Below are 22844 nucleotides of genomic sequence, written 5' to 3'. Positions count from 1 at the left end.
AGAATAAACAAGCTTCTATTATCTCCAGATGCACTTTGTGCTCAGATTGGCAACCTCGTCCCACTGCCCTATTTTCTCTCTAAATACTATTAGCTGAACCGCTTCTCTCCCTGTTAAATTGTGTGAATTTAAAAATGTGTTGTTATTGAGTTAATACATATTTTTCAAATAGCTTGTCATAACCAATTCTTGATGTCAGGCATGCCATTCTTTTCATCTGCAGAGGGGAAAATGCTTTCTTTAGTAGTTTCAAGCTGACCTACAATTGAGTCACTATAGGAAAAACTGAAAAACAGGAAGACTATAATTTTATAAACAAATGCACACATTTATGAAGTGTTGAAGTGACAAATCCTAAGAATCACATGCAGAACATATGCTGATAAGTGAACACATATATATTCCATCTTTCCACCCTATCAAGGAGTTGTTGGGGTGGGGTGGGGGACGTGAAGTGAGGGCTTCACAGGTGATGAGATTGCTACTTCTGCACTTCCATTCTCACCCATGACAATTACCAGTTTCTAGAGCAATGAAGTTTCAGAAAACCATTTGTTTAAATAAGCATTTTAAGCTCCTTGATTATCATCGAAAAGACCCAGCAGTTTGCTGTTCACAGAAGCCAATTAAAAAGGAAATACAGGTCTGTTGTAGAGCTTTGGAATGTAGTAGTTTTAGATGGGAAATAAATTAGTTTCCAACATTTTTGTAATCCCATTTTTTTTATTTTTCAATAAATCTTGCTTAAAAAAAAACTGAAAATTGTCCCTGTGATGTGTCATAACTTTACCTTGCTTTTTTCCAATTTTGTGTGTACATAATTTTTGCTGCTGTTATCACATGCAATATTAAATATTGAAATATACCTATGGATGAAAATGCAATAAAGAAAATATTAGACTGTGCCAAAGTGGAGAGGTTAACAAGGAAATTTAAGGATGAAGAGGAAACAGAGTACTTTTTAACTTGGGACCTATTTTATAAATGGTTAGAAAATAGAAGCAGAAGTTACTAATTTAAAATTAAGGATGAGGAACACAGTAGTTCAGTGGCTAAGATGCTGAGGTTGTTGATTTAAATGGTTGGCAGTTCAGCGGTTTGAATTCCTAGTGCCGCATAATGGAGTGAGCTCCCGTTACTTGTCCCAGCTTCTACCAAGCTAGCAGTTCGAAAGCTTGTAAAAATGCAAATAGAAAAATAGGAACCACCTTTGGTGGGAAGGTAACAGAATTCCGTGCGCCTTTGCCATTTAGTCATGCCAGCCACATGACCACGGAAATGTCTTTGGACTGATTGGCTGTTTGGCTTTGAAATGGAGATGACCACCATCCCCTAAAATCAGGAAAGAATCTTTACCTTATATATATATATGTTTTTTTATTTGTGCTGATAAATAAATAAAGGAAGACTAGTATAGATCTATTTCAAGCTATTTAGCTCTCATCAGCTAGCCATACCCTTACTGGGAATTGAGCCTGTGCTGTATTGCCTCTAAGGCAGATGTGTTAACCATTGAGCCACAGAGCTCGACTCCTTATCAGCCAGCCAGGGAAGAAGGTATATATTTAGAGTCACAACCCCTGGTAAGCCCCAATTATGGGAGGAAGCTAACTGCTTCCATCATCTGTCAATCGGCTCGTCCCAAGAGTCCATCACAACAGAAACCCAATATTTTTACTGTTGCCTTCGTTATATATGTGTTTTTTTATTTGTGCTGATAAATAAATAAAGGGAGACTAGTATAGATCTATTTCAAGCTATTTAGCTCTCATCAGCTAGCCATAGCCTTACTGGGAATTGAGCCTGTGCTGTATTGCCTCTAAGGCAGATGTGTTAACCATTGAGCCACAGAGCTCGACTACTTATCATTGTGACTCTAAATATATACCTTCTTCCCTGGCTGGCTGATAAGGAGTTATATATATTATAATGATGCATTTGTGCTGATAAATAAATAACGGGAGACTAGTATAGATCTATTTCAAGCTATTTAGCTCTCATCAGCTAGCCATACCCTTACTGGGAATCGAACCTGGGCTGTATTACATATTAGGCAGTTATATTAAGCCACTAAGCCATAGGCTCTCTTCCTTTATCAGCTAAGCCAGGGAAATAAGTATGTATTATGTCACAACCCCTGGTATGCCCAAATATACTGCATACTGCTTCCTCTCTCTGTCTATCAGCTCATCACAAGAGACCATCCAGACAGAAAGCCATTATTTTTACTGTTGCCTTTGTTACATTTGTGTTGCATTTGTGCTGATAAATAAATAAAGGGAGACTATGTATATATATAGTCACGTGCGTAGGTATGCTGGTCTTGTTCTGTTCGAGTTTTTTCCCATGTAAGATTGAGATTGTCTTGGCAACATTTCAGCAAGGTCCCATTCACCATCTTCAGGCTGGGTGTTGGGCTTAAAGTGTGATCGGAGCTGCTGTCTTTCTATAAATCTTGGTGGGTGGGTGTGGAGTGCTGGCTTTGTTTCAATAAGTGGAATGATTGGTTGTGTGGTTGTATCATGATTGGTATATTGGTGCTGATTGGTGCTGGCTGTGAGTCCATTGTTGTTTCGTGTTGTAATGGCCTGGGTGGTGGGTGGGGCTCATTTGTTGACTAGGGGTGGTTTCCAGATCTCTGGTAGGCGGGAGCTATCATCACATTTATTCATGTTGTAGGGGTGTTTCTCTATTTCGATACCTTCCATAATTATTCTCTTGTTGAAGTGTTCTGTTTTGGAGATTAACTTGGTTCCTTCGAAATTAATTTCATGTCCTGTAGCTTTAAGGTGCTGGAAAAGGGAGGAAGTTTTTTCTTTTTTTCTTACTGCGTTCTTGTGTTCTGTGATGCGTGCATTTATACTCCTGTTCGTTTGTCCTATGTATGTTGCAGGGCAGATTTTGTATGGTATTTTGTAGACTCCTTGGTTTTCTAGCTGGATTTTGTCTTTGGGGTTTCTTAAAATGTTGGCTATTTTTTGGTCAGTGTTGAAGGCTGTCTTGATATTGTGTTTGTGGAGAATTTTGCTGATTTTATCTGTGGTGCCTTTGATGTAAGGGAGGAGGGCGATGCTGTTGTCCTGTTCTGTGTCTCAGTTTTTGGGGGGGAGGGTCTCCCTTTGGATTAGGTTGGTAATTGTTTTTCTTTGGAATACGTTAGAGATTAATACATTTGTGAGAGTGTGTAATTCAGTTTTCAGGTGTTCTTTGTCAGCTAGGCATTTGGTTTTGGCTACAGAGTTGATCTGTACTGGGTGGTGATGGGATTGTGCATATAAGTAGAGGTTGGTGTTTTGTTTTTTCTGGTAGATGGTGTGTCCTAGAGTTTTTTGTAGATTAGGACATCCATTTGCATATAACATATTATATGTGATAATAACATAAGTACCATTGATTTATATTTGATTATAGATTAAATTATAGATTAAATTGTATAGGGCGATTAGAAGGGACGATTATATTGTAAGTATTGTAAGAATAATGGTTATAATTATGGTATGTATAAAATTTTGTGTATTCAAAAGAGATTTGATACAGACTGCATGCTGCCATCGTAGAAATGGAAACATTATGTATAACAAAGAAAAATGTATAATAAAAGTAATTTTTTTACAAAAACTTCACCTTGCTTAAGATTTTACCTATTTGTAACTCGTGCTATCAACAAGTATGCTGCATTTTCAATCTAATTTATCTTTTGTTTCTTTCCTTTCTTTTAGCAAACCTAAAACAGTTTACAGTACCACAACATATATGTGATATATGGTAGTATTGTAAGACATTATTGACTAATGATATAAGTGGCATTTCAATGAATTTATTTCAGAGTTTAACATTTTTACTCTGCTGCACAATCAGAAATATCAGAAGTCTAGAAAGCATTGACAGGAATATATTTTGGAATAATTGCTGTAACTAATTTCATAACCCTCAGTATTGTCTACTAATATTTAATTGAATCAAAACATGAAATGTAAACATTGGCCCAAACTAGAGCAATCTCAAATTGATGAAAGACTATTATTTAAGGAAGCAGATTATACTGGATGTTGAAGAGTACCTTACATAAATTACTAATTTATAATTCATTTTCCAAAATGTTAGTCTAGATTTAAGATCCACTTCATGTACAACCTATTCTGAAAGATGCCTTTCATTTCTTGATTTATTAAATATTTTTACTTTCCATAGAGCAGAATGTAAAATATTGACAAACTATTATTTTGTACTTATTGTTTTTACCACCTGTTCATAAAATATACCAGAAAAACCATAACTTAAATAGTTAAAACATAGTATTCAACAGCTATGGTTGAAAATACTTTAAATATTTAATATTAGCATCTGGTGAAATATTTAGTACTAAAACATGTTTAATATTTAGATACCCTCAGCAACTTGGTAAGGATCTTCGCAGTAGAGGTGTGGGCATCAACTCAAAACCATTTATGAGCAGCGAGGGTTGCATATATGTTGCTGTCTGCAACACTTTTTGTGTGGATAATTGCCAAACTACAAGAATCCATCAAACCTTGTGCTTACCAGATTGTTGAGAATCGTAGCAATCATTTGTCGCCACATATCTGGAGAGTATTTATTGATCTATAAACACAGTGGGTAGGATCAAAAACTTGGGGATGTTGAAGAGAAAGGAGTGTAAATTAATTCTTCCACATTGTCAAAGGTAAGTGTTTAATTAAATATGAAAATCTACCTGTAGTTGATCCAGGGTGGATTGTAATATACATAGACTTCAGGGTGCAAACTGTTAATTTCATGTTATCCCATTTTGTAACTTATAGCAAATATAATTCTTACTGAAAATGCCAAGATATTTCTTGCCTGTTAGAGCCTAGGGATGGTTTTCCTGGATGCGTTGGAAAAGCGTGGCTGAGATGCCAGATTTTGGTTTTTATTGTTCTGAGCTGTCCCGAGTTGTGTTTTAAAATGGAAGTAATTTAAGTCCTTTAAACAAGCAAACAAATCATAGATGGTATTCAGCAGGTTCTGACCAGTTCTGGAGAACCGGTAGCAGAATATTTTTATTTTTATTTTTTTAAATTGATTTGGGTAGCAGAAATTTTGAGTAGTTCAGAGAACTGGTAAATATCACCTCTGTTGGCCCTCCATCTATTCTCTGCCTTCTGAGTCCCAGCTGATCAGGAGGAAATTGGGATTTTGCAGTAACCTTCTCTTGGAGTGGGATGGGAATGGAGATTTTACAGTATCCTTCCCCTGCCACGCCCACCAAGCCATGCCCATAAAACCAGTAGTAAAGAAGTTTGAATCCCACCACTGAAATAAATAGTATCTTTTTTAGAATAATATAATTAATAATACAAATATTAATTGTATGGATTTATGAATTGGGTTTCTGATACCATCCCATTCATGTCAGAAGCACCTTTGGGTTGAAGGGATTAACCAGTGACATTATCGTTGCCTTGGGGGACATCTGTGGGGACTCCATTCCAGTGATGGGATTCAAATAATTTAACAACCGGTTCTCTGTCCTAATGACCAGCTGGGTAGGCATGGCTCGGTGGTCATGTGACTGGGTGGACATGGCCAACTCAACATCACTCATGTCAATGGATGCTTCACATTAGCTGTTACAATGTAATAAGGGTTAACCGGAGAGGCAGTTTCTGTAAGCAGGGCAATAAAGATTAGGCTAGAAACAACACCAGAATGTTTCCGTCATGCCTTCTTTACAGGATTAGCCCTGTAAAGTGGAAAAAAAACAAAAGGAGATTTCTTCCAAAAACTGGTTCTCTGAACTGCTTAGAAAGTTAACAACCGGTTCTCCCAAATAGGTGCGAACTGACTGAATCCCACCACTGCTCCATTCATATCCCCATCAAGGAGCTGGAACAAATGATGGAAGCTCACCCTGCTAGGTAGCAGCATTTGAGTCTCAAACAAGGGCTCGCTAACTTCCAACCCAGGATCCAAACCATGTGAGCCAGCACGCTCCTGGTTTTTCTGATTGTTTAACTATGTCTCGTATCAAATACTAGGGTTATTTAGGGAAGAATAAAGGTTATTTTATCTTTATCCTTTTATGTGAAAGTGATCCATTGAGAAAGTTCTTGTTGTATTAAGAATATTGTTTTTAATGTCAACTGATTATTTTACCATTTTGTGTGAGAAATAAAGACTCTCTTAATATCACATTTTGTAGAGTACAAAAATCATCACAGATTCATTAACCTAATTTAAATGCCATGATATATACATATACATACTTCTTAGGAACTGATGAACTGATGGATTTCAGGCTTGGTAGAAATCAAAGGAAAGCAATTATTTTAACTCAGCACATTTCAGGCCCTGGCAGCTGTTCAAATGCTGTTCAGTTTTATTCCAATACAAAATGCTGTCATGAGCAGCAAAAGCCTTAGAGGTAACATAGAGACTTTCCCCAGGGGGGAAGAGCAAGGCTAAATATGAATAATGGGACCTATACCTGGTCAATTTTCAAATATTAATAGATGGGGAAATTGCAAAGTATTGAGGATTTTTAACAACATTAAATCAATTATTTAACTCACATAGTCATTACCAGTGATACTAGTGGGATTCTTTTCCATACAAATAATGTGCATTTGTAAAAAAAAAAAAAAAAGTATTGCTTAACTAATGTAATCTAATTGAATACTTCCTTAGAAGATTATGGGTCTGCTGTAAATGTAATCTATCACGATTTCAGGAGTGTATTTGACAAAGTACCTTATGATAGTCTGATTAGCAAACTAGTTAAGTGTACAATGAATGGTATAGTTATTTATGTGGAAAATAAATGAGTTGGTAATCATATTTAAAGAGTGCACTTTAATCACTCTTTATCAGACAGAAGTGGGGTAGTACAGTTTTAGTGTCAACATTTTTAGAAATAAGTTGGATGGAGAATTGGAAGGAATGGTTATCAAAATGCACATAGCACAAAATAGGTGGAATAGCTAAGTCACAAATAATAATCAAAACAGTAATAGAGAAATTTATCAAAAACAAATGCAAAGAATGCAAATGCAAATATAAATGAAATGGCTAGATATAGAATGGCTGATTCCTGGCTTGATTACTTGTGAAAAAAGTTATGATAAAATAGTTAATTGAAAACTAAACATAAGTCTTTTGATGTGATTGTAAAATAACAAATGCAAGTGCATCAGAAAGCCCCTATTGTAGCTCCTAAATAAATCAAAGAAAGTTCAGTAGTATTTCTATCTCACTCTGCACTGTTCAAGCCCAAACTACCCATTTTAGTATTTTGTTCATTTTTAGGTACAACACTTTAAAAAGACATTGGGAAAGGTTTGGAAAAGGGCACAAAGATAATAAAGGGATTAGAGATGAAGTCCTGTGAATAGAGACTGAAGGTGCTGACTAAGTTTAGCCTTCAGAAATGTTGGAGGAAAGGGAGCTAAGTAGAATAGTATTCTTCAAAGATCTAAAAGTGTATCCACACAGAAGGTCAAGGCCTCTTTTCCAGAATACAAAATGATGGATTTAAGTTACAGGAAGATGGATTTCAATTGAATGCTACAAAAAAAAAAATCCTTTCCAAAAGCAGATTGAGAGCTTGTACTCAAAGTAGCTTAATAGTTATTTTAGGAAATTGTCCTGAATCTTCTATAACAAGCCAATTTCTTTGGACTATGCCAATTTTTTTTATTCCTAGTGTTGATATCCATATATTGGCCTTCTGGAATAGGAGGTGACTTTGATATTTATGAAAACGAATCATATATTTTGATAAATTTTGGGTATTCTTTTTTTCTATAGAAATTCCACTGAGATGTAATTTGCAAACCAATTCTATGAACAATGGCAGGATATCACGTATTAAGAATAAACTCTATAATTTAAAAAATTGTTGGAAAGGCATGAATCTATTTATTTGGTTCTTTGGGGGAGGGGTGAATATTGGAGTCTTGATGTTTGAGGAAAAATCAAAACCAAATTCAAAAATAAATATGTTAATCTAAAGCAGCCTTAAGTGAGACATTGTATATTAATTACCTTATCCCCCACTCCCAAATCAACGCTAATTTTATAAATCTCCCATGCAGATCAAAACAATGCTCTGCATATCAATTTGGAACCATTTCTGCCCAGAGCACAAGATAATCTTCTATCAGTGCTGCTGAGAAAGTTGATTTTGTATGTCTTTGATGAAGTGAAACCATGTTTAAGGTTATTTGAAAGTCAGACAAGAGTTTAAAAAGAAGAAAAAATGTAATCCTGACATGAGCATGGAAGTAATGCTATAACCTCTCAGGTGATAATGGTCTCAAGGGATATGGGCAGGTACAGATTGCCTGAGGAATGGCTTAGATTGAAATGGAGCAGCTGATGTCCATATCAGCAAGCTTGATCATTTATCTAAACTGTATTGACTTTTCTTTCTTTCTTTTTTCTTTTTTGCTTAAAAGGGGAAAAAAGCCACAAATAAGCTAAGTGAACTATTATGTATCCATTTTCTTTTCTGAAATGAAATAAAAAGTTAAGTAGAAACTATCCATTGAGCATGAAAAAACATTTAATAATGACAATTGCAGTGTATTCCAGAATATCATTACCACTGGTCCAAATCAAACAGAGCACATAAAACATGCTTCAGGATAGCAAAAATTATTATGATCTCTGCAGAATTCTTGATCAGTTGAATTTTCCAGATAGTTTTCAAGCAAGCCAGATGTAGAAGGCATTTCAGTAATCCAAAATCTTCCCCTAATGGATTGATAATTATAAAAAACAATTTCTTACATGAGCATTCCTACTAAAAAGGAAGTGCCTGGCACCATTCAAAAGCATGCAAATGCAAGTACATTAATAGGTACCACTTCAATGGGATACTAGCAGCAAATCACATGTCTTTGACATATAGCCAAGCGAGCCACATGACCACGGAAATTGCCTTCAGACAACATTGGCTCCCTCAGCCAAGAAACAGAGATAAGCACCATGATGTAGAATTGGATATGACTGACAGGGAAATCTTTACCTTTTTACAGCTACTGGAAGACTCCATTTGCAGAATGAAAAAAGAAGTTGCCTCAATCAGTAATTTGTTCATAGTTTGGGCAGAATTTATTTATGTTGTTTTTCTTTGTTGCCATATTTTTGTGTGAAATTCTGATGCGAAATTCTGCTCTCATGCTGGTAATGTGTGATTATCAAAGAATGTTCTGACACATGATTACAAGTATGGCCCTGGCAACACCTCATCATTTAGCTGCTGGAGTTTAAAACTATATAATTACTTGCTGAAAAATGTTTGGAATACTTTACTGAACATTATTATATGTGTTCTGAAGCTTCAGAGCTCTTCACTGATCAAAAGTTTAAAATGTCATAAGAGAAGCTGAAGTTTGCACTGAACAACTGTTCAAATGTCAAAAGCTAACAAGATTCTTCTAATGAAGCAAGATAATTTATTTGTAAGTAGTACATTGGCTTTTATTACAGATACATCATTTTACCCTTCTCTCTTACAAAAAAACCCTTATAATGGTTACCTGAATTTTAATACAGCCCAGAAAGCTAAAATTAGAAATAAGAATCAAGAATTAATCCCTGCAATAAGATTGCTAGATAGCGAGGACTACACCAGAGCTAGGTTGTTGCCAGTTTGGCCCAGATTAGCCAAACCAGTAGTAGTGGTGGCAGAAGGCTCCACCCACCCACCTGGATGCTTCTGCGCATGCGACAAGTGCGCCCAAACTGGTAAAAAAAATTAGTAATTTACCTCTGGACTACACAATAACATTTTAGGAAGAGAGAATGGAAGATGCTTTGTGTGCTCATTCTGGACTGAGGTGACCAGATCAAATAGCACAGTGTTATATGGTGGTGGTTCTTTCTCTGGGGCCAAGTCCAGTTTGGTTTCGTAGGGAATTGAGAAATTAAATCCAAGCCTCCTGTTTTGTGGGTTGTCTCGGGATTCCATTGTCTCCCACTCTTATTTAACATCCCCAATCTCCATGCACTGCTGGGTGAGGTCATCTGTCATCACAGACTACAGTGTCTCAGCACACTGATGATATCCAATTATACATAGCTGCCCTGGGAAAATCAGGTTATGGCATCAAGGTTCTTTGCTAGTGCCTGGAGGCTCTGAAGTTTTGGATGGAGTATGGATGGCTCAACCCTAGCAAAACTGAGTAGCTTAAAATCCCCCAGTTCTGGACATTTTTTTTTATCTTTAACCCTGAAGGGGGGGTGCTTTCCCCAATGAAAATTGAAGCCCTATTTGGGGATTCTCCTAAACTTATACTCAAGAGCATGTGGCATCCAGGTTAGGAGGACTTTTCATCATGAACTCATGTTCGTTCATGAACTGGGATGCCTTGGTAATGTTAACTCATTCAATCATGTAAGGTGTATTTTAATGATCTGTAATTAAAGGAGCTGCCCTTGAAGACCATTTGGAAGCTGCATCTGGTTTATAATGTAGTGATTTGCACACATTTTAACATTTGTAATTATCCCCACTGAACACCACTGTTCTGCAAACTAGGCTGTCTCCAGTGAGCATCTGGGTGTGATTCAAGATGCTTTGTTATCAGCTATAAAGCCCCACATGGCATTTGGAGAAAACATTTTTTATAGTTTTGGTTTACCCCTCCAAATCTAGTAGGAAGAAAATGTTCTATGTTCCCTTGCATTAAACAATATCCTTTTTTTGGACCCCAGAGATGTGCCTTCTCTGTGGCGGCATCTGCCCTGTGGAATAGCATCTGTCCACAGATCCAGATGTTCTTGGCTATTAGAAATCAGGCTGCTCTTAAGGCATTTGGGCCAAATGGTTAGGCAAGCTCTATTTATTAACATTTTCTTTTATGAGTTGAGTTGTGTTCATGATTTTTGAGCATTATGGTTGATGTTAAATTGTTTTTTAACTACTATTACTTTTGTGAGATCGGCAACTCACAAAACAAACAATCAATCCTCATTGTTTCAAGGATATTCACTCTAGACTACAGTGAAAGGGGAGAATCTCAACAGAACAGCCTTCTGATTGCAAATTTTTAAAGCAATATTTTACATATTTTAAGCCTTTTTAAAGTCTTGATATGACTTAAAACCTCGTTTAATATGAAATTTCAGTGAATACAGCTATATAGAAGATTTATTTCATAACAAAGAAAAAATACAAGTTATAGATTTTATTAATAATATGATCTATATTAGAATAAAAAAATCGATAAAGAATAGTTATTGTGTTACAGTGGAGTCCTTGATGCTCTTTGGGCTTTGTTGTCTGCAAATGTTCCATTACCCAATGAGGTAAGATAATCTGTACTGTGTGTGGGATTTATATATAGTAGTTTGTCCTGCCAATGTTGGCACTGTGTGATTATGTTATAGTAACACACACACACACACACACACACACACACACACACACACACATCCTAGTATTTGCCACCTCAGCTACCTGTTGATGGAACATACCATGCAGGGTCTTGTCTTGCCATGGCACTTCCTCTGCTTGATCTTCCTCCCATGTCTGCTGCTATCTCAGGCATTCACTAAGCAATTCATCTTTGGGTGCCATCTGACCGATGTATTCCTGAATGTTCTGAATGTTGTCTGAGACAATGGATTTGATACAAGATTCCAGCCTTCCACTTTTCACCTGTTGTACAATCTCTGGGTGTTGAACCTGGGGTAGAAACCTACATATGTTGTGAGGAGTTTCTGGGTCTTCACATCAGCAGCTTCCATGCTTCATGTTTTGCCAGCTTACTATACTGTGAGGTAACTGATGACTGGCAGGTCATACATGTTGATAGCATGGATCTGGTTCTTCCCACTGAATCTCTCTTCAAGACATGTCTGATCCTTCCATAGTATTTGGATGTTACTGTCTTTTTTTCCTCCTTCTCATGGTTCTCTGTGGGATACCAAGATACTTGTAACTAGTCTACATATCTGCTCTGTGGCCCTTTGGTAGTTTCCACTCCATCAGTTTTAACTACTTTCCTTTCTTGACTACTACCCAGCCATATTTCTCTAGTATGAATGACAGCCCAATGTCCTCACTGTAAATCTCTGTCTTAGATTAGCAAATTAATGTCTTATTCACTCTTAACATATCACTTCATGTTATCCGTGTAGAGAAGGTGGCTAATGGCAGTTCCACTCTTCAACTTTTACCCATATCCAGTAGTTGTGTTTATTTGGCTTGAGAATCTATTAAATAGAATGCCAATGATTTTTTAAAAATATGTTAGGGGACCGAATGTTTCAAGTTGTACGCTAAGACTGAATAAAACATGGACTTGCTGATCCAATTCATTGATATGATTAAAACCAAGCTTATACATTTTGAAGGAGTCCAGCAAAGCAGAAGTGGGTGGGTGGCAATTAGAACAGGCTGGTAGTTATTAGGGATTCAGCATGTTTGATAAAAAAATTCTAATCCTAAAGATTCTGTTTCTAGTTTTTTTTTTAAAAAAAAATAAAGCTAAGAAGATAGGAAGAATCTTAAGATCTACAATACTCCCTGTGCTCTTACTTCAGAAATTACTGTACTTGGGTTTCTCTCTTCATTACTATGCAGCCTTCATCCCTTCATTTCCTTTTCTCAAACATTTAAGTTTTAGCATTAGCAACATCTGACACACAAGCCAAAACATGTCTGCTTTACAAGAGGCAGAGCAGCTCATCAGCAAAAGCACATGCCTTGCTGAACCTTTCCAAATACATTGGAGAGGAACAACAGATTGAGGCAATTAAGACAGTCTCTCAAGCACGTCAAACCACAGGTACCTAAGCTATGCTTTTAATATTAATCCAAGACTTTTAATGATAAAAGTGACACCAGAAGGGTCTTTATTACAGTTCTATTTTATTCACTCTTACTTACAGTCTTTTACTCTGATGATTTCTACATATACATACATCCGTAGTAAAAGCTCCATCTTTTATTGTCTTGGTATAGTTTGTGTAGAATTAACTTCATCAAATTACACCAGAGAGCAAATTCTGAGCTATGTATCAAGCAATGCCAGCCAGTGCTTTCTTATTAAAAATTCACTGATTCATTAACTAGCATGTAGACAGTGTACTGTACCTGTTTAATATGCTAGTCTCTCCACATATACTTATATTGAGTGATGAATTAATTGAAGCAGTCCAATGGGATAATTACAACAAGTGACATTTTTATTTAAAAGTGTAGTTCTGAGATGATAATAATGTGTGGGAAGTTAGATTAAGTAGAGTTTATACAACACGGTCTAGCTGAAGCACAACTCTTCATGCTTGGGAAAAACTTTTTTTCCCCAATAATTTCCAAATCTCCTGTCATTTATCATTATGGGTGGACATTCCAGGTTATATATTCAGAGATGTGACTCTTGAGAACAACATAAGCATACCCAGTGCCAGGAAATTTAGGAACTCATTTCAACAAAACTATTCAATCAGGGGTGTCAAACTACTAAATCAGGGATGTCAAATCTGTGAAGACATGTCGACACATGACATATTGTGACTTTTCCCCCCTTCGCTAAAATGGGGATGGATGTGGCCAACATGTAATGCATCCGGCTGTAAGTTTGACACCCCTTACTAAATGAATGAGGGATGGTTAGTCAGTTAATTCAGAGTGGTGGAAGGTGGGATGAAGAAGTAAAAAAAAAATAGAGTTAACAGTTGATATAGCTAGAGGGAAAAATATATTGCGTTTTTATTTGTATATTGGAATTATGAAGACTTATTGGAAATGGCTCTGAATTCATGTTTTCAGTGGTGACATACTGAACTAGCTGATGTCTATTAATTAAGAATCTATAATTTCATTTACATAATCCAATTCCAATAGTATCAGCTTCTGCCTTTGCACCTATGTTTGATTCCAAAATCAAACCCTACTAACTGTGTAAATACATTTTAAATCAAGCCACAGGAACAGGTACTTCTAATGTTTTTTTTTTATAAAAAAAATTATCTGAATAAGTTTAGATCCCATGTACTGATTAATATTGAGTTGAGATTTCCCAACAAATCAAGAAAGCCATAATTGTCCCATGCAATGTATCCAATTGACTAAAGTCCTAAGAGGCACATATCAGTAATAAGCCGCACTACTTTAAACTAAAATTGTTAATTCTATTAAAATTAATGTATTTCCTGCTTGGATAACCAGAGCAGTAAAAATCATGCAAAGTTCTTTAAAATGATTCCTTATTTTCCTTCCTCTTATGCAATATGTAATTAGGGGGCATTAATTTTGGTAATTATAATATGCTTCGGTAACCTTTTGGAGTATTCTAATTTTTCAACCAGACTTAATGGCTTAGGTGAACTAGCAACAATGATGCAACTATCACTTTTCTCAATAATTTTAATAGGCTTTCATGACAAGTGGAAGTGGCTTACGAGATTTCCAAGCTAACGTAACAGCTGTTCCTGTTCCTGTTCCAGATAAAAACTAGATTGATGGATGGACAGATAGAACTATATTACAGCCATAGACCAATCTGTGAAAGCATAACTAAATAGTATCAATAATTTACCCAGAATGTGGAGCTTTTTATTTATTTTATCAAGTTGTAGACCGGTCGAATCCAGAAAGAATCCATTTATTTAGAACAGTACCACAAACCCTCATCAAGTATCAAAGCCCTTCACAAGTCATAAAAATCAAATTAACAAAACCTAAAAATATTAATCCATTTAAAAGAAAAAATAAATAGCACCTCAGTACTATTACTGTCCATGGGCCTGCTACATCCTTTTAAGAGCTTTGGGAATTCAATATGCAAGAAATATTAATACCCAGAATAAATGCAACCATTATATTTCCCTTCCCTTCCCTTTTTTATGTAATACAATACACAGCAGAGTTGGAAGGGACCTTGGAGGTCTTCTAGTCCAAGCCCCTGCCTAGGCAGGAAACCCTATACCGTTCCAGAAAATGGCTATCCAACATCTTCTTAAAGACTTCCAGTGTTGGGGCATTCACAACCTCTGGAGGCAAGCTGTTCCACTGACTAGTTGTTCTAACTGTCAGGAAATTTCTCCTCAGTTCTAAGTTGCTTCTAAGTTGATTAGTTTCCACCCATTGCTTCTTGTTCTACCCTCAGGTGCTTTGGAGAATAGTTTAACTCTTCTTTTTGGCAACCCCTGAGATATTAGAACACTGCTATCTTGTCTTCCCTAGGCTTCCCAGTTCCTGCAACCGTTCTTCATATGTTTTAGTTGCCAGTCCCCTAATCATATTTGGTGCTCTTCTCTGCACTCTTTCCAGAGTCTCCACATCTTTTTTACATCATGGCGACCAAAACTGAATGCAGTATTCCAAGTGTGGCCTTACCAATGTATTATAAAGTGGTATTAACACTTAACATGATCTTGATTCTATCCCTCTGTTTATGTAGCCTAGAACTGTGTTGGCTTTTTGGCAGCTGCTGCACACTGCTAGTTCATATTTAAATGTCTTTAAATCAGTCTTGACTCCCAGCAAAGCAGTGGACTACAAACTAGGAAACTGTAAATTCTAGTCCTGTTTTAGTCATGAAGCCAGTGAGGTGACTTTGGACTAGTAGCTCTCTCTCTCAGATCTAAGAAAAAGAGAATGGCAAACCACCTAGGTCTGATTGCAAGCGACACAGTTCTAAGTTATCGAAACTGAGAATTTCAAGCCTAGTAGCATAGGGAATTCTATTGTGTATAGAAGAGTGCAAAACTTTCCTCATGAAATATTTATGAACCTGCTCAATAGTACTGATGCCAGATATATGGTGGAGATTCCAAACAGTTGAACAATATTCTAAGATTGGTCTAGAATAAGTTTTATAAGCTCTAATTAGCAATATAATGTTTCCAGAAAAAAAGCTTTGCAAAATTAAATTTACAACTCTTAATGCTTTTTTAGCAATGCTGTTAAAATGAACTTTGGAGCGTAGGCCGTCAGAAATAAGTACACCTAAATCCTTGACCAAGTGAGGATCATAAGGGTCTATCAAAATTGGGGTTAAGCCTACAACTGTAGGGGTTTCTATGACATTTATTTCTCAGCAATAATAACAAATTATTTCTACTAGCCACACACTGCTTTACTCTTGGTTTCCTCTATTGTGGGGATAGATAAAAGCAACTATTCATTAAAAAAAAACAATCAAGAGAGGAATGTATAAAACATGCATTTTTCCCCACAATTGGGACACTGGGTAGAGGTGTGGGTGAACCAGAATTTCTTTTATTACCTAAGCAAAATTTGTGATGCAAACATGAGATTTTAAAAGATTAGGATTTACAATGGCAGGCAAAAATATGCTCAGACTGAATAGGATATAGATGTATTGATTAAATGTAATAGCTTTTTTCACAAGTGATACAATGGCAGAATGTGGTTTGTTTGGTTTTGACTATATGTAGAAACCAGCCATTGTACTTGGAAAAGCATGTTGTAGGTTTAGTATTTTTGTGAATCCAGCTGTTGTGATACAAATAGCAAACCAGGGTTTAGGGAACTGTGTGATTCTAATCACTATGTGAAATGCCACATGGGTAAACTGTTTGCTAATCAGATCACTGAACCCTCAGTGTAGCACAAGGGTAACAATAACTGGAAAATGCTCTGTTTTATTATTTAAATCATAACTTTATTATGCCATATTTTTCTTGATATTTAATAAGTAATTGTGAGAAAATGCCTGAGGCTAAATCAAGGCAACTTAATATGTTATTAATATTACTGACACATTCACTAATACCAGAAACCATTATTTTTTTCAAAAAATGTTACTTAGTTTTTTTAAAAATATGACTTTCTATACATAGTATATATCCATCTGAAGAATGACTACATAACAAAATATTTATAAGTATTTAAATAAATGGGAACAATAACTTACTTCTGTTAAAACCAAGCTATATTCTTTGAAAAATAATGCTGATTTAAGTATAAAGAAATACAATTCAGTCTACCAAATTATCCTTTAAACGTGACTGATTCATTGACCTGATTATAGGAAACTGCTTAAAATAAGCTTACAATGTATTTTTCTGTACTCAGTAACTATAGTGATATACATCTGCATATTAACCAACTATTAGATGTTCCCATTTAACAGAATAACAGAGTTGGAAGGGATGTTCCTGCTCAAGCAGGAAACTCTGTACATTTTCAAAAAAATGATTGTCCACTCTCTTCTTAGAAATCTCCAATGTTGAAGCACCCACAATTTCTGGAGGCAAGTCATTCCACTGATTAATCATTCTAACAATCAGGAAATTTTCTCTTAGTTCTAGGTTGGTTCTTTCCTTAATTAGTTTCAATTCATTGCTTCTTGTCCTGCCTTAGGGTTCCTTGGACAATAGATTGACCCGGTCTTCTTTGTGGCAATCCCTTAGATATTGGAACACTGCTATCATGTCATTTCAGTCCTTCTTTTCATTAAACTAGACATACTTGATTCTAGCAAACACTCTTTGTATGTTTTAGCCTCCAGTCCCCTAATCATCTTTGTAGTTCTTGTCTGCAGTCTTTCTAGAGTCTCAACATCTTATTTATATCATGGTGAGCAAAACTGTATGCAATATTTTAAGTGTGGTATTGCCAAGGCTTTATAAGTATTAACACTTCATGTGATTTTGATTTTGATTGATTGATTGCTTATGTGCCATTAAGTTGGTGTTGACTTCTAGCAACTAGATAGATTGGATAATCTCCTGCTCATGGTCCTCCAGGTATTCCAACTTCTTTTTTCTCCTTCCACCTTTCTAAGCATTATAATCTTCTCTACAGAGTTATGGCTTCACATCCAAAACAGGACAATTTGAACCTAGTTATTTATGCCTCAGTGATACTCTGGGCTAATTTGTCTGATGATCCACTTGTTTGTTAGATGAGACTAGGCCCCTTATTAGGTTTTAGGAGAGCTATTAAAACCTGGCTTTTAGAGAAAGCTCTAGGAGAGGTTCTAGGATAGAAAACAGTATAGAAGCCCCAATTAACCAATCACGATTCTGATGCTCAGATAAAGTAATCTGGTAATGCTTAGATAAAGTAATTCATATTAATTTTGGAAAGGCTTTAATACGTGTATTCATTGTTAATGAAAAGAATGAGTTAAGTACTTGTGTTGCAGGTTTATCTGCATATTTATAATTTCCTCTCCATGCTGGATTGAGATGTGTAACATTTTTCTGTATTCCAGTCACATATTAGGTTAACTGTATGGAGAGAAAAAGATCATACTTATAATCTACTTTCATAATCTAATGCTAAAAAATTGTGCAATTCTAAGTACCTCTTAGTGCTTAATATTTGTGTGCAGGGAAGTTTAATGAATACAAACTATATCCTTCTCCATGCACAGAGAACTTTTGGAAATTGTTTTGCTTCTTTTGGTTATAAATACTCATGTTCCGATTTATTTCCTCCTACACAAGTTCTTTAGTGTCAGAAAAAAAAATTGTGGAAGCAATTTCCTTGTATTATCAGAGGAATACATTTTAGACTCCTCTGGACATTATTATAGTTGTTTCAATATTAAACACTTGTTTTCCTATTCCTAAAATGTTATTTTTCCCTCTCTCATCAGAGAGTTCAAAGCATCAATTTTCTTTGAAGTTCCAATAGCACAATATATGTGGTTTTATTAATTTGACATTACCTTGCTGCTATAAATAATGAGATTGTTCGCTGGTCTTCATGAAGAAATGTCAGACTTTTCATATCATGAAGCTGATCCCTACTTGTGTCAAACGTGGAAACAGATAATTATCCAACAATTTGGAATAGAATTAACATGCACTAGAGCATGTCATGAACATTTCCTCCAGCAAACAAGATGGGTAATTGCTGTTTGAGTATGAAGCAATGAGAAATGTTTCATTCACTTCTTTCAGACAATTTGGAGGGAGATACTGTTTACTGACTTAACAAATCATATCATGCCTTCCTAAAAAAGGTGTCATTCAAGGACTGGTGGAATCAGATGAGCTTGAGTGCAGTACTTCTCATTTCACACTTTTAGGTTTGATCAAACAGATTGTTTCTACCCTGTGAGTGTAAGACTAAAAGCTGGCAGTGTGGATGTTTAGATACAAGACAGCCTCATCACAGATAAAAGCTATCATCAGCCATTGCATTACAAATGGATCCTTGAAATCATTTGTTCTCATTGCTTTAAAGCTTCCTAAAGATTAAAATAAAAAAACTTAGCTATACATAATATGTGTAGTAATTTTCATATCCCTTGGGTAAGAGGAAGTATAAAAAGTACCTACCAACTTAGAAACCATTATTTATTATTTTGAAGATTTGTAATATAAAATGTACATGTATAAAATAGTTTGTAAAATTTAAGTTAGGAAGGTCAAGTAAGGATTGTGTTAGACAAATTCCAAAATTCATCAGGACTAAACTTGTGTTCTTAAAAAAAACCTATCAACTATTTAGTCAGGTATCTCCAGGAAATACCCAAAGGACCTGCCAATCTTAACTACAATTTTTTATGACCTCCTGCCCTCTAGTTTTGTGGGGACTGTAGCTTTTATATTTCCCAACCAATGTTTGGAATTCAACAAATTGAATCCTAGTCCATAACAACATGAACTAGTGGTTAAAACAAGTATCATCAGAACTTAACCAAACAAATGGTCCAACTGATGGGCACTAGATTGCATAAGGTTTTTGAACATAGGATAGTAAAATGCACAGTTTTTGCTCAAAGTAAGACTAACACTGAGTAAAAAAAATCTTGACTGATATATGAAATGACATGAAAATGCAAGTCATTCAATGCAGTTGGAATTACCTTTTTTAGGGTTAGAAGAAAATTCTCAAAGTTAATTCACAATGCAGAATAACCCTTAAGGCATTTTAGAATATTTAGAAGAAAGTATTCAACATTTGTGAAAACACTCCCTTTACTATAAAAAATGCAGGGATCAGTTATTAGATAACTGGAGTCATATAAGTAGGAGATTTTCTGCTTTATTTGGAGGTGGGATAAATAATTTTTTGCAGTTCATTCTGATTACATGATCTTACAGTCAAAAGATGAGAGACAATCAGAAATATGAGAGACAACTAAGCATGTCTTCATCTTGTACAGAATGATATCAAAAGCAGTTTTTTTCAGCCATGTCTGCATGACATCAGGCTTTTAGACAATGAATGGCAGCTATGAGAACATCAAACTACTTGTTTAAAAATAAAATTAACTATCGGATATTGTCTTATTAGCACAAATCATGCTTCTGACACCCATAAATGAAATAATCCGTGAAAAGTGTGACACTGGGTGAACTTTTTTTAAAAATAGAGATGAATAACCATTCAATTTTTCTCCAAGAGAAAGGGACATTTGTTGATGATGAATGCTTTTGTTACCTTCCATAAAAGACAGTAATGATTCATTGAATGATGCAAAATGCAAATATACACAACTGATTCTGCCTGTCTCAAATCATGCCAACTATCTCTGCTGTACAAACAGAAATCCATTATTCACTTCTTTTAGAGGCCACTACTGTACCAATCTTCAGAGAGATTCTTATATGGATGGTGGGGTATATTAGTTGAATTGTTAAAAACAGGAAATTCGACTGCAGAAGTTAGTAGCAAGAATCTTTTCTTAAGACAATGGATAAAAAATGCTAAAATAGTATTTTTATTGCAGCAACTGATAAAACAGAAGCAATTCTTTCATATTACCAACTAGATATTTAAGAGTAGGGTTACTAGAGAACTAAATAGACATGAACAATTTGAAAAGGGTGAAAAGGAGGACACATTAACTATTTAACTTTACAGTGTTAAATTGCAGTAAAAAACTGAGAAATGTACATATATGTATATGACAGTTCTTTTTCCAGCATCAGAAATACTGATTTCTCAATGGTAGGACTATGCTGTTAGGAGACAAAAATGTGTAACTGACAATGATTTCATCAATTTTGGGCAGCCGTGCAAGTTGGTGGGAGAACACTAATCAACTAATTAAAGTCACAGAACAGAGCTTACTAACTTGATTAGCTCTTATTGGAAAAGCATCACACCAGGAGAAAGCTGTTCGGGAAGAAATAAGATTGTTAGATAAAAAGTCAGACAATATTTGATTTTAAGGCCATGCCGGCTAACAGACGACATGAGGATACAATTGCGGATACATTGCCAGAAGTCTAGTAACTCTTGTTAAGGGACTACTATCCTCAAAACTTGACACAATAGCAATTTCTAACTTGTATTTCCCAGCAAGTATTATTAAGAGGTATAGAGCTAGTAGCTCAGCTACTGGAGGTAATAAGACACAATGTGAATGAAAAACCTGTAAATAACTAAAGATAGGAAACATGGCAGTTGATAGCCAATTGAGATGTTCTGGAATCAGTGGTACTGAAAATAAAATCTAATAGCTGTAAAAGAACCAACATGCTCAAAAGACTGATATTAGAAAATAAGACTATGTGTGCAGACATGTGCCTAATGAAATGCCTTGAGTTTCAATAAAAAAACTCATCAGTAATGCTCTATCTTCCATTTAGTACTTCATATTGCTTTAATGAATTTATATTAAACTACCAATTCTACAGTGGGAAAACTGAGGAATGATTTTTTAAAAGTGCTTACATTTCTCCCCCTAGCAATCTGAATACCTTTGCCAATATTTTGCATTGTAGCTGGCAGCCCACACAAGTTTACAGTCCGAAAGTTGGATTGACAGGGAAGGCAGCAGTGGGAATGGAATGAGCAAAGAGACAGAATCCAGTGGAGACTGTGATGATGAAGATGGATGCCAAGGATCAGGTGATAAAAGCTACACAAAAGGTAGGGCTATTAATTTTTGCTTATATGCACTTATAAAGTTCACCAAAGCTGGGTTTATGCAATTATCTATATATCAACATAAACCATGGTTGAACTCAATGTGAATAAGCCTTACTTCTTCCAAGACCTGGACTTATCCTCTTCAGCAGAGGGTTTTGCTCTCAAATTTAGTTAACTGCGACCTCCCATCCATTCATAGACTATAATTTGATTTTTAAGCTAGTCAAGCATGCATTATAAATTTCATTTATTAACACTAGCCATTAGTTAATTTTAAATCATGATCACAAGAAGAGATCAGAGATCAACAACAAAGACAACTTGTGTCTTTCGTAAGCTAAGAAAATGTATTCTTATAACTTTGATGATTTAATCTTAGACATAAGAACTACTAATAAGACCACTTTGATTTAAGAACTTTGAAATATAAGATTCAATAGCATTGCTACTAACTTTATAAATTTGAATGTTTTGAGACAAGTATGTAGAGTACACAAAGCTATTGTCACTATTTAAAATGTTTAAAGTTTACTGTAAGATCATTCTTCCATTGTCTCTGGGTTGTTAGTTTGTGTGTTTGTTTGTTTGTTCGTATTCTTTGAAAGATATGGTCCCTCTTTTTTCTTTTTAAAAAAATTTGAATAATTTAAAGTAAGTTTGAACTAAAAAAATGTTGCTTTTTAGGATTAGAATTCTAGGACAGCAAGTTCTTAATTTTAAGTAAGGTTGCAGTTAAATAATATTTAATTAAAGCAATTATTTTAATGTTAAAGTTTAGTGCAATAACTCTTGCACAATGTTCATTTCTCTTTGTTCAGCAGGATTTGTTTTTAATTTAATAAATGCTTTAAGTAAATTGTTTGCATTTCAAATTAGTCCAAATTAAACTGCAGCCAGGTGCTGCAGTGGAAATTTTAATTGCTATACTTTCAATGCAAATACTGTGTTTTTGTTTGGTTTTTGTTTTAGTCATCCAATAATATACAAGAAAGCACTTTAAAATTGGCTTACTAACACAAAAATAGTGTTTGAAAGTCGTCCA

At 35.3% G+C, this 22844-nt stretch overlaps 1 protein-coding gene across 2 annotated transcripts in view; it reads left to right on the top strand.

Annotated features, from left to right (window-relative positions):
* LOC116513624 (glypican-5-like) overlaps window positions 1–22844 on the top strand; it is a 347795-nt gene that overhangs the window by 233361 nt on the left and 91590 nt on the right. For both annotated transcript variants that reach the window (XM_032224782.1, XM_032224783.1), the window contains one exon: window positions 21655–21802. In XM_032224782.1, the coding sequence (XP_032080673.1) occupies window positions 21655–21802 (148 nt within the window). The remainder of the gene's footprint in view (window positions 1–21654; window positions 21803–22844) is intronic.

This window comes from Thamnophis elegans, chromosome 10, assembly GCF_009769535.1.
Source record: "Thamnophis elegans isolate rThaEle1 chromosome 10, rThaEle1.pri, whole genome shotgun sequence".
Taxonomy (NCBI): Eukaryota; Metazoa; Chordata; class Lepidosauria; order Squamata; family Colubridae; genus Thamnophis; species Thamnophis elegans.
Note: the sequence above shows the minus strand (reverse complement) of the source record. Positions and strands in the feature narration are given on the sequence as shown.